Source organism: Pezoporus wallicus, unplaced genomic scaffold, assembly GCF_028554395.1.
Source record: "Pezoporus wallicus isolate ANWC-B61680 ecotype Strahan unplaced genomic scaffold, APGP_CSIRO_Pwel_v1 contig_14159, whole genome shotgun sequence".
Taxonomy (NCBI): Eukaryota; Metazoa; Chordata; class Aves; order Psittaciformes; family Psittacidae; genus Pezoporus; species Pezoporus wallicus.
Window position 1 is genome coordinate 417,517 of NW_026642380.1, and position 12,950 is coordinate 430,466.

General features: G+C 43.3%; 1 protein-coding gene across 1 annotated transcript; it reads right to left on the reverse strand.

Annotated features, from left to right (window-relative positions):
• Positions 1–1,878: 1,878 nt before the first annotated feature.
• On the reverse strand, positions 1,879–11,161 carry ZC4H2 (zinc finger C4H2-type containing). Its single transcript, XM_057429659.1, has 5 exons — positions 11,027–11,161; positions 6,611–6,782; positions 5,210–5,382; positions 4,360–4,522; positions 1,879–3,267 (listed from the first exon to the last, which is right to left on the reverse strand). Exons 1-5 carry the CDS (start codon positions 11,077–11,079, stop codon positions 3,154–3,156), a joined length of 675 nt encoding a protein of 224 aa, XP_057285642.1. The 5' UTR covers positions 11,080–11,161; the 3' UTR covers positions 1,879–3,153.
• Positions 11,162–12,950: the final 1,789 nt, after the last annotated feature.

Here is a 12,950-nt window from a genome sequence, read left to right on the forward strand (position 1 = left end):
CCTTGAAATAGTTAGAATCATAGAATATCCTGAGTTGTAAGGGACACATAAGGAACATCAAGTCCAACTCCTGCTCCTTAAATGATTAGCTAACACTAAACCATATGACTAAGAGCATTGTCCAGATGCCCCTTGAACTGTGACAGGTCAGTGCCAGGACCACTTCATAGAATCATAGAATAGTTTGGGTTGGAAAGGACCTTAAGATCATCTATTTCCAACCCCCCTGCCATGGGCAGGGACACCTCACACTAAACCATGTCACCCAAGGCTTTGTCCAACCTGGTCTTGAACACTGCCTGGGATGGAGCATTCACAACCTCCCTGGGCAACCCATTCCAGTGCCTCACCACCCTCACAGGAAAGAACTTCTTCCTTATATCCAATCTAAATTTCCCCTGTTTTTTAACCCGTTACCCCTTGTCCTATTGCTACAGTCCCTAATGAAAGAGCATCCCCCCAGCATCCCTATAGGCCCCCTTCAGATACTGGAAGGCTGCTCTGAGGTCTCCACGCAGCCTTCTCTTCTCCAGGCTGAACAGCCTCAACTTTCTGTTCCAGTGACTGACCACCAGCAGTTCCTCGTAAGTCTTGCCCTCAAGACCCTTCACCATCTTGCTTTCCTTCCTCTGGACACACTCTAATAGCTTCCTGTTCTTCTTACACTAAGGTGTGCAAAACTGCCCAGTACTTGAGGCTGCACCAGTGCAGTGCAGAGAGCGACAATCATCTCCTTCAACCAACTCAATGCACCCCAGAATATGGTTGACCCTTTTGGCTGCCAGGGCACACTGTTGCCTCATATTCAGTTACTCATGCTCAGCAACACAGGCTATTCATACGGCAGAACTTGCTAAAGGATGTGAAAACAGATTTGCAAACACAAGAACATGGTTGATACAAACAGTCATGTCATAGTCATAGGTTTTTCTTTTCCTTTAAAAAAAAGCAAACCTTGTTAAACACGAGGGCACAAGAGATTAGTTTACAAAAGTAAAAATACAAAATCGCCATACTAAAGTAGCAAATGGTGCATCCTTCAGTTCAGAGCTCTAGAGATCTCTCAAGAAAGAAAGAACCTGGCAAAGTAACAGTGAAGTGAGAGCCGCTGCAACTAACCCTATCTATTTCAGAACTGTAAGTTCAAGTCTCTACACATCTATCCTCTATTCACACAACTTCACTGCAGACCATTCATCCATTTTCCACTGTCACCACTTCTTGACAATGAAGTGGTCAATACCATAAAGTTTATGTACAACTATTGAAGTATGCTGCTCTCATGCATTCACTCTGGGTGAGTCCATATGCTGTCCTTTAAGTCTCTGTGCATTTTCCCTGAAACTCATCAGGAATTGCTTGAAACAGGGCACACAGCATGTGGCTGCTGTGACATTTAAAAGCAGAATCTAGTATTTGCGTAGGAAACATGTATAAGGATAGTTAGCACACTGCTGCCACTTGGAGCATGAGATCAGACTATCTTCCATTATTGCTATCTCAGAGACTGAATTCCAGTAATTCAGCCAGTAGAATTTGCTCTTCGCATATTTTCAGGGGCACATGGTCATATTCTGCCTCTGATGTTGACAGGTGTTTACTGGCTATACATGAAACAGTAAAATGAGAGAGCACCACCTGAACTTGGCATGAATTATAGGACTATGTTCAATAAAAACCTCATATGTATTGTGGCAGAGTTAGGAAATTAATGGCAACATATGTAATTTGCCCAGTAAAACTGGTTTATCTGGGTTTGTAGAGATTTGGATTTGGCAGAGTTCTGACAGGAGACTTGCAGCTTCCCTGTTCTTCAGGCGAAGTCCTCAATATAACCATTCAAGAAGAATGTAAACAGGCAGTCCATGCCTCCTGAAGTCAGTGAAAAGAATATTTAATGCTTGAGATCAATTTGGACAACAAAGGTGGTGACAAAACTGGGATTAGAAATGAGTGAATTTTAAGCCCTGGCTCTGTAGCTGGGCCACTGCCACCCTCCCCATTGAAGGAACTGATGATACATGAGGTGAAACAAAAGGAAGACATGGATACAGGGAGTGGTCTAGAGGACCCTTTAGTCAGGGTTCTTTTGGCACATGTACTGAGCAAGAAAAAAAACTGGGCTGAAATAAAGCTTACTTGAAAATGCCCTATTCAAAGACACAAAAGTAGTAAGCTTTGGTTGAGGGAGGACAATGGCACCAAAGCCAGGCAGTTGACATTGTTCCTGGTGCATGTTACTGAGCTTCCCTGTGCTCCAGTGGAGGACATGTCTGCCAAGGGAGATTTTGGCTGTGGAAACTAGGAATAGAAGATGTGAGAATGGCTGATGTTGCAGTCTGTGTACGTATCTCATACATGTTTCCTAGAGAAGCACAAGGAGCTGGTTGGCCATAGAGCCTGGAAGGACCACTAATACAGTTCAGTTGATCCTTGTTCTTAAGTCAATCGGTCTTCTGACTGCTGAAAGTAATACCATATTAAGATGTTAAAGCATCACAAATTACATCATTCTTAGAATTTCATACACAGCCAGCAACTTGGTCCCACTTCCAAATTTTAAGTCAAGTTGGAGGGAATGGTACAATCAAATTCCAAGAAATCAAAACTGACGCGTGCTCTTAATGCACTGATTTCCTTTATAACCAATTTCTATTTCCCCCTGAACATTTCCTGTATAAAAAGAGCTCTACTGGATGCCCAAACCTATGCAGTCTTACTAGCTTGGAAAACAACTTGTTCTTTAGTGAAACAAACAGTTATTTTAGCACTTTGAATAGTCTCAATCTTGTAGTAACATTTGCTTTTAAAAAGAGAACATAAAAGCATCTGTGGTCATCACATCTGGCCAATAGGAACAGCCTTGCAGTTGGGATACTTGCATAAGAATTCGACTTCATTTAGGAGTCCAAAGATGGAATGGTTGAAATGTTAAACCGTAGCACCAGTAATACTTAACTTTCCTAAAACCAAATCCTAAGGACCGGAAGGAAATTAAGACAGAACAGGGACATTGTGCTTACATTGCATTAAATAGAAAACAAGGGGTTGGTCATACGTGAGACTGCACGTCAGTAAAGTCTGGCCACATCTGCAGTTCTGCTGGAAGGGTTCTGGAATGGGTCATGCGTTTGCTTGTCAGTCTTCTGGGTTTCATTCATCCTGTTTCCTCTTGGGCTTTTTGGGATTCCGAGAGCGGCTCTTCGCTTTGCAGAGGGGACAGATGGGTGCATTCCGATGAATTTGTTGGTGACACGATAAACACGCCTGAAATGCGACATTGCAGCTCTTGTTATACAAACGTTCAAGTGGTGGTACCCAGGTTATTCAGTATCACATTCCAAGTTACGGAACACACAGAAATAACTAAGGCCTCTTGCCTTCAAAGGCAAACCAGTGCTACATTCTATACAGTGCAAGTCTTTGGATTGTACAGTAACTTTAGACCAACTAAAACACTGTTTTAGTTTGTATTTTATTGACTTGAAACTGCAGCTCAGCAGATGCGTGGTTCAGGTATGTATCAGTCACCTTAACATTGAATTCTATTTTGTGTTAAAAGTGTCATAAAGATGTTTACAACTGTGCCAACTGTGGTGTCACAGAATTCAAGGCAGGAGTGAGTGATTAGATGAATTACACATATTTAATACAAGATGTAGAACTCTGCCCTTTTGCTCCATACTAAGCCCTTTAACTTCCATCAGCATATTACTTTCAGAAAGGCTTTCTGATGGTGTGAGTCCAGACACTAAATACAGAACTATGGAGTGTACCTATGTCAGTTTGCCTCCTTAGTCAGTGAATCTTTGGAACTTGGGTGGGATGAATATCCCTGTGGAATTACTGAGCTCTTTTTACTGCCTGCAGGAGCTGAGTAAAATTGTCACGTAAGTGCCTGTGGTTGGGTTAAATTAACTGATACTGACTTGAAGATCCCAAGAGGTGCAGAAACAATCACCTTTTCTGGTAATCTGTACCATCAGTAAGTACTCTCCCTCATAAAATGTGTGTTGCTCTAATATGAACCTCTTTGGAATTAACTCCCAGCTATCAGTTGTTCTTTTGCCCAGCCCTTTTTTCTGTCGTGCCTGTCTCCCACATGAAACAAGAGGGGTCAGAATTGACCACATCCTTGCTGATGGAGACTCTTAGGTCATAAAGGAGTCAAATAATACAGAGCCTTGTCCTTAACCCTTCATGACTGGTGCTACTACTTAATGTCTACTGGGGTTGATTTTTGATTTGGACCACTGCAGGAGAAACCAGAATCAGGACACGTCATTTTTCCTTTTCACAAATTGGTAACTTTATAAACATAAGATATAAGTGAAACCCCGGCACATTCCCTGTCCTGACCTTCATTGGAGGTGGCTGTTGTCTGAAAGTTGCTGTCTGTCTGGTATCTTGTTTCCTGGCCACTTGCAGCTGCTGGGCAGCCGCTGCAGCTGCAGCCAGAGACTCTGGGATGGGAGGCTCCTGTGGTTCTGTCTGCCATTCTGCCTTCTGCTTTTCAAAGTAGCTAGACAAAAAAAAACCAAATGAAAAATATACCCACCTTCTGGAGTATTTCATTAGTTTGTAAAGGATATTTTCTGTAAAATACAATGGATCATGTTTCCCTATCATCTTCCTCCACTACAGACAAATTGCCTACACTTAGATACCACTTGGACTAGTTCATAAATAGAACTGATGGTATTTTCCTCTGTATTTGTACACTTCAGCCAGATTCCAGATTTTCAGCTTCTAAGGTATGGTGATGTACACCTGGATATAAATCTAACAGGATGGCGATTAGACAACATACATATTTAATCTTTGACAGATTTAGATGCACCTCTGCCAAACTTAGTCTTTATATTTTATTCTGTTAAAAGGAATAATTTTTATATGCAATATATTAAGACATTCTTTGTAGTATCAAGGTGCTTGGAATGGAAAACAGCATTTCTTCAGAAATGCAAAGGATACCTTGAAAACTGTATCTGTGAAAATGATGCCAAGTGTGCTGGGTGTTAAGAGAAATGGCACTTTCTTAAAACATCCCTTGCATTTAAAACTGATCTGGAAAACAAAGGACACTGTTCTCTGAATAGTACCTAATTCTGACATCCTCCCCCATCTACTAACACAAGTTAAATGACAAAATAACCAGTAGAATCAAGAGAAGATCTAAAGCCAGATAATGTTTGCTTTGGACACTTACTCAAGGGACAGTTTCTCTTCCTCCTCACATAGATCTGGCAGCCTCTGCAATCCCAGAGTCATCCGCAAAGCATCTACGTGCTCCTTGAGGGGTTTGTACTCCTCATGTAGGCGACGAGTAGATTCCAGGAGCTTGTTGAGGTCGTTCTCAGACTGCTTGATAGTATTCTCCATCTGAAACAGGAGCATGGTTTTAAAGAACCCTTCCTTTACCAGCTCTCTTAGCAAGAGACTGCACCAGAAAGAACAGATTTTTCTCACTCAATTTGGAAGAAACTGGAGACAATGCAGTAGTAAAACAAAAAGTAAAGATATCAGGAGGATGAAAACTGGGCTAGGAAGAAGCAATTCAAAGTGACATGTGAGATGCATTTTCATTTAAAAAAGGTGCACTCAACCTATATGTCCTTCTGATCAACATTAAAAACAGGTAGGCTGCAGGCAAGTCAGCAAGTGAGGAGCTATGGAAAACTCTCAGGGGACATTAAAAAGAAATTAGAATAATTTTCTGTATTTCTCAGATACCTGAATGCCAATGGGTAGAAGCTAACAAACAAGCTAAGGAAAGGTTTCTGCTTCTCCTACTGCAGTAAAGCAGAGAAAAAGACAATGTGACAAGAAAAGAGGGGGGAATGAAACAGAGACTGAGGTTGTGCAACTGGGATGGGGAACAGGCTGTTCAAGCGATAAATAAATGCAGTCTGTACATCCAGTATGTATCTTGTACTTGCTTACACTGTGAGAGCTTTTTTCATCTGGTGCTAAGCTTGGATACCTTCAGAGCAAGAAACCACTGTAGAGCCATGTGAGTGCCCTAACATGACATAAAACCTGCTGGTCATTTAGCCCCTCTAATTGGCCAGTCTTACTTGTTTATAAACTGGATTTCTCTTATTTGTATTCATTCCCTTCAGGCTGCTGCTTAATGTTTGGTGGTTCCGCTCAGTGATGCAGGTCAGTTCTCACTAAGAATTTAATGAATATCTATTTTACCAAAATCTCTTTTTCTTCCAAACCCCTCCAATTGAAGTCCCACCTAGCTGCCAAAGGTTCTCTATTCTGAGGTGCTAAATAAGGAAAGACTAAGAGAATAACAGTTTTCTATGGACCTGCCAGAGTGATGTTACTGTGCCTACTGGTAAAGCTGTAGCTGCAGTGGACTTGGTTATCTATCCTCTTGGTGCACATGCTAATATGCCACCATTACAAAATAGCCTGCCCAACTCAGACAGGGGAAAAAACAATTATCCTGAGCTAAATAGACTTTGCCCGCTCTGTAGGATCCCAGGATGAGGCTGTGGAGTCCAGATTATTGAGCCAGTGATGTGCACAATTCCATGACCTGTGGAGTGATTCATCTACAACTCTTAGTCAGGTTGTCCACAGCTGGACTGTCGCATACCACATTAATATCAGCATGGATCAGCCGCAGCTCCTCCACGTGGGCCATCTTCTCTTGCAGCAGCAGGTCCATTTCCTGCTTGTATTCTTTCAGGTGCCTCTCCTCAGACTCCAGGGCTTCAAATTCTGCTTTCAGTCGCGCCTTTATTTTTTCCATCTGCAAAGTCTTATTCCTGGATCCCAGTGACAGGTAAAAATACAGAGAGACAACAGTTAAGTCACTGCAATGTATTTTTGTGAGGTGCTACTTTATATGTGAATAGATGGGAGAAGGTAACAGCAGTAATAGACAAGGGCGAGACTAATCATCTTTGAGAAAAGATGAGGTGTTACAAGAACTGAATTCTCATCCCAGCACTTTCTGCTGAGCTTTTCAGTGCTATTAGAATTCTTGCATCAAGTTCCGAAATTAACAGAATGTTGTCAGGCTTTAACAGGTGCTGTACTTTCAGAGAATTGGTACCAATAGGAGTTCTACTGCATCAATTATCTCAGATTAAACCGAAACAGAGAGATCCAGAAAATCTGGGAGGTTTAGCACAGGATTCTGAGAAATGCAAAATGAATTGGGTGTGATTGGAGGTGATTACAATGTCACTTACACTGACTAAAGCTATGTGGAAGGTAATTTGAACTGCTAAAATACTAGCTTCAATGTCAGTTTAAAGAAAATTCTAGAGCAGTTACGTATCAGAGTAGTGAAAACTCAAATGACACTGGCCATCAATATCCCACCTGCAAGCAGCTCTGCATTCTCTTGGTTCTTTGCCAAGATTTAGTACCTGTCACATTTGTAAATGTTTCTGCCCATATCCTGCAATCCTGATTATCTTTTTCATTTGTGCAAATCCCTGATTCCATAGCACAAAGGTTGAGATGCAGCCCTTATCTCTCTCTTCAAAGCTAGTAATTAAGGAGTGTGAGTTTCAGTCATCAGACAGTTTAAGCAGGAGTGTGATTCCACGCTCATCCAAGCTGTTGAAAAGAACAAACTGTTCTTGTTCCTGCGATGTAGTTAATGAAGAGGCCTTATTTTTCTTGTATGGAAGTTAGAATATGATACTGGGTAACCAATGTGTCAACAACACTTCAGTGTTTCTAACAGGGGGCTGCAATGTCACATTTCAGGCATGTAATCAAGAGTTCCAGGACTCTTTGCTTTACTTTGTGTGAAACAAGCAAGCATATAGCATTCCTTTTTAGTTGCCTAGCACAAATAGATCCATATTGATTTCCAAGTGCACTACTGAATAACACAGTATACTTCCTACAGGCATGATGGAAGAGGGAGGTGGGGAAGAAGAGGTTTCCACTCATATTTAAATAGCCTATTCCCATCCCAATGTAACATGGGGTAAGTTTGATTCAATTTCATTGTAAGCAGTAAAGCTGACTATAGAATGCAGTCTGTAGATTATAGGAAACTGCCTATCAGATTAGCAATGAAATCCTAGCACAGGGATTTCACCCTTATCCTAGAACTAGGCGTGTAACTTCCATTCCCGCTAGGCCCCGACTTGCTCCCATAGAAGCAAGCAACACAGGTCTGAGGTTTTTAATGGAAGCAGAAGGCACTGTTTCTAGAAAAGGGGATTCCTAAACCTCTGTGGGGCATCTGTTCCTGTTACAAACTGTTTTCATACCCAGTCCCCAATGGCTCCTTCTGAAACTGCTTTATATCATACTTGCTCTGAAAAATCCTTATCTCACCATTATAGTAAAAACCAGCTGATGGAATAGTAAGTCAGTTAGTAAAAGTTTTATGAAGGGAGTGCAGAAGAAGCCTGGAAAGTAGATGGAATACAAGTCTGTAGCTGCAACATTGTAATCTTTAATGTCATTGGCAGTGTTCTGTCATGTACTAGACAATGGCATATACTAGCCTGATTGTAAATATAGGACATAAACCAGTAAAAGAGATCCTCTCTACCTTCCATTTCAAATGTAGCAATATCCCACTAAGAAGAACCATCCAGCCACCTACACTTGTTTTCCTCATGTCTCATTGTTCCCATTTATTTAAAACATTTATTTAGTAATGGAAACTTTGATTACTGAAATTGGAAATATTTGTCCCCAGTTTCCTCCCTGTTTCTCGCCTCTGTATTTGTGGCATGCATTCACCTAAGAGAGTGCAAATCAATCAGTTTCCTCACTGTTATGAGTCACTGTCTGCCACGTTCTGCCAGATTGCTCCCCAACAAATGAGTTGCAGGGGTTTATTTCAGTCCAAATGATTAACTTTTGATACTAGGAAAGAAAAAGGAGTTACAACTCCTCCTGTTAGCACAAGGCAATATCCAGTTATGTTTTAAAACAGAAACTCTGATTTCTAGACTGCTAATGAATTCTGCCCTCGTATTCTTTTCCCTTCTGTTTAAGTTCTTACACTGCATCGGTGAGAGTAGTCCCTAAGTGCATCCCAGCAGGGCATTAAGCAGTGAAATGAGCATCTGCCATCGGTAAGTTCACTCTCATTCTTTACCTCCTCCCAGTCAGAACACTGAGGGCCAGTCTTTAGGTATTGGCTTAATTTTATGACTGGGGTTATTTCTGTGGGACTACTCAGTGCATATAAATAAGCACGTGCAGATATGTTTGGATTGTGGGCACATACAAATGCTTACTGACAGCAGTACTGCATTGACTACAAATGTATGTATGTATAGATGTAGATATGGATATAGATACAGGTCTTCAAAATCAGATTCCAGAATGCCTTCAAAAACCCTGCTGAGCTGCCTTTAATAAGTGATAAGAGATCAACTACAGGAAGGGGTAATTTCTCTGATTTTGATTGTGAGGGCTTTTTCCCTTTCTGCCTGTAGGATAATCATGGAATGCAGATGAAAATGAAGCCTGCTAAATCTATCAAAGGCGTGCCTGTAAATAAGAAACTCTCCCGTTCATTTTGAGGTAAATGCTTCATTGAATGCAAGCTCCTTTTGAAGAATTTGGGGATGAAAAAATAGATTTATTTGATCAGATTTTGTTAAAGGCAACTCAAACTTGACATCAGTGTCGCAAGAATTGACTTTTTGACTATTTGTTTTTAACTTTAAAATATATTCTAGAAACTTTCATTGTACACCAAAGCTGGGAACGTCCCTTTTACAGTACCTCATGCTACAAACCAACAGCAGAAACGTCTTAGTTGCAGTTTATGTATCACGTTTGAATATATTACCAGAAAACTGAATGCACCATAGATTTCCAAACACAGGACACCACTCTCTCTGAAAAGATAATTTCATGAGATATTTATGTTAACTGTTAAAATAATTGGACCACAAACTGCAGTAGCCCATACGCAGATCTGTATTTTAAATCAGAGCCTGCCTAACAGTTGAGTACGAACTCATTGTGCTTGCTCTGCCAGGCATGTGTTGTCCCAGCTCTTTCTAAATAGCTTTGAGATGTTAGACACACAAATGTTTTTCCTTGATCTTTATTCCCCTTTGTGGTATGCCGTGAGGAAGGCTGAGGCCCATACCCTGCTGCCTAATTCACCTCTTCGGTGGGTAAAATGTGCTGCTTAGGGATGCTGCTACCAGCCAGCAGTCTCTGCGCCCACCTGCACACGCTGCCAGTGGCACAGCCTCTCTCCCCCATAGCCCCTCGCTAGCTGCCATGTCCCAAAACACTCCTCATGTGGGGTGACCCACAGCCTGCACGCCCTGCACCTCCCGGCTGCATCCAAACCCGCTGCCCTCACTTCCTTTGTAACGTGTTTTGGCTCCTGGATGTGTAGATGCCTGCCGAACACAGGCAGCTCAGGCCTTACCCCGAGCACCAGTGCCCTGAGCCCTACCTAAAGCTAAGCCACAGGCCGGGCCGTGCATCGGGCCCCTCTTTGAACGCACCGTGCGAGAGCCACCACCAGCCCCATGCCCCCGGGAGGCCACGGCCCCAGCGCAACGCTGAACCGGTGTCCGTCGCCCTCCCGCTCCCGACACCGGCCGCTCTCGGTCCTCGGCTTTCGGTGCCGTGCTCTGCTTTTCGTGCCATCCCCTTCCTTTCCCCTCCCTTTCCCAGGGAGTGCGTGGGGCAGAACAATCGATTTATGCCAGGGCGCCTCTGGGACAAGAAATGATAATTCAAACGGCTTTGGAAAGCACATCGCGGCCCGACACCACTCCCCCGGCTGCGCGGGGTGCTGCGTCCTTCCCACCCTACACTCCTCCTGTTAGCACTCGGGTCCAGTGCTCTGGGAACGCACGGCCGCTGCCGCCCTTTCCCAGCAGCAGAGGCTCCTTCCCTACTTAGGTAAATGTATGCTCAGCTCCTACCACGAAGCCCAGCGGTGCTTTTCTTTCCCTCGGTAGCACAATAGCTACTTTCAGATCGATGCAACTCCTCTGCTCCCCCGAGGAAAAAGCTGCTTCATCTAAACTGATGCGGCACAAAGCAGACATACCTGATCTCCTTGATGCTCTCGAGTTTGCACATAATCTCTTGCTCATCTGCCATGCTCTTCACTCCCGATTTAAACCTCCCGTGAAATGTACAAAATGCCGGGTGGGGGGGGTGGGGGGGGTGGGGGGAGAAAGAAAAAACATACAATAGACACAATGTAGTCACCCCCTCCTGGCATATGGGCTCTGAGCCTGTGCGGTGGGTTCTAGTGGGAGCTCTGGGACTTGGAGTCCAGCCGCCTACTGCTGCCGAGGCAGATAGGCAGCAGAAAGACTACAGCACCCACAATGCAGAGCAGAGCTTTCCTGCCCTTCTTCCTGCAACTACACTTTAAATCAGTTTGTCACACCTCCTCGTTATGTCAGAGGTGGTTGGGACTACAAAAATTGGTTTTAAACTGACAGAAGGGAGACTTAGATGAGGCATTAGGGAGAAATTCTCCCTTGTGAGGGTGCTGAGGTGCTGGCACAGGGTGCCCAGAGAAGCTGTGGCTGCCCCATCCCTGGCAGTGTCCAGGCCAGGTTGGACAGGGCTTGGAGCAACTTGCACTAGTGGAAGGTGTCCCTGCCCGTGGCAGGGGGTTGGAACTGAATGAGCTTTAAGGTCCTTTCCAACCCAAACCATTCCATGATATGATTCTATGATAGCAGGAGGTTTCCTCCTGAAATCTGTGCAAAGTTTTGCATTTCATTAAAATGGTCGACTATGATTCAATATGATGAGACTGTTGAATGAGTTCACAATTTTGATTAAAAATGACACAAAGGCATGCTGTAGCCATTATTACTACAGCTCAGTTTGCTACTAGGTGCTCTGAGTAATGTGGCTGTGTCTGGAGTTCAGAAAAGATGTATTTTGTTCTTTAGGTTTTCCTTTATTTCTGATACTATACAAAGCACTTGTAACTATGGAAAAGAAAGCCAGAACACAAATAGAACTGCTGGATTGAGGAAAGTGGCCACTTGGTCTTTCTGTTATTTTCCTTTGGTCTCTGTAATGTGCTAAGCACTGTGGTTTAATTTATGAAGATAACAGTTATATCTCAGAAGATCTCTTCCAGGATCTGCCCTAAGGCACCTAAATCCATGGTCCTTCACCTGTATGCTCAGTAAAACCCTGGGGTTTACCAGCTCTGATGGTCATGCTGGACTGAAGGGCCAGCACATTAAAATGGAAGTTAAGCTCAAGGTCTAGGCAGTCAGTAAGGACACTGGATTCTGCAAATGCAGACTTCTGTGTGTTACAAATGTACAACCAGCAGTTCCATAGTCATAGTGGCTATAGCAGACCACTCATCAGTGGGTAATGGGAGGCTGATGAAAACAGAATTCTGGAATGTGTTTATTCTGGAATGTAACAGAGATGTTATCTGGAAGGCACTGGAAATACTTTAACTGCTACTCAGCACTGATCAAACTTGCTGGGGTCATGTTAAAAATGGACAGAATGCAGAGGAGAGCAATGGTGAATGTTTTGGGGAATGCGACAGACACTGAATGCAAGACAGCGTGGACATACTTGCATGGCATGTGGTAGATCTGCTTGAGTTGGGCTTATGGTCATAGAAATGAGTATCTTGAACCAGTTGCATCTGCAGTTGCAGACTAAAGGGCAAGTGGTGCCCCTCGTGTGAATATCTGTGCCTGGGAAGCTGGCAAACTGGAGTGTGAGGTAATAAGCAGCCAGTGTGAGCTGTTGGGGTGGAGGAACTGAGGCAGCAAATGTCTTATCAGTTGGAATTTTGTTTTCCTACACAAATGACATTGAGTGATCAATGTCCTGTAATGCAGATCAGCCCCTGCGCCAGGCAGTGAGGAGCTGGAACTCCCCAGAGATGCAGTTCGTCCTGCTTTCACTCAGTGGAAACAAATGATCCGGGAAATCAGGTCAGTCATAAAAACTTTCAGCACTCAAGGATGACATCA

Coding starts and splice junctions, on each gene's coding strand:
- ZC4H2 (XM_057429659.1), bottom strand. CDS start 11,079: ATGGCAGATGAGCAAGAGATTATGTGCAAACTCGAGAGCATCAAGGAG. Junction 4,523..5,209: donor GAAGAGAAACTGTCCCTTGA/GTAAGTGTCCAA, acceptor TTTTTTGTCTAG/CTACTTTGAAAAGCAGAAGG. Junction 3,268..4,359: donor AACAGCCACCTCCAATGAAG/GTCAGGACAGGG, acceptor GTCGCATTTCAG/GCGTGTTTATCGTGTCACCA.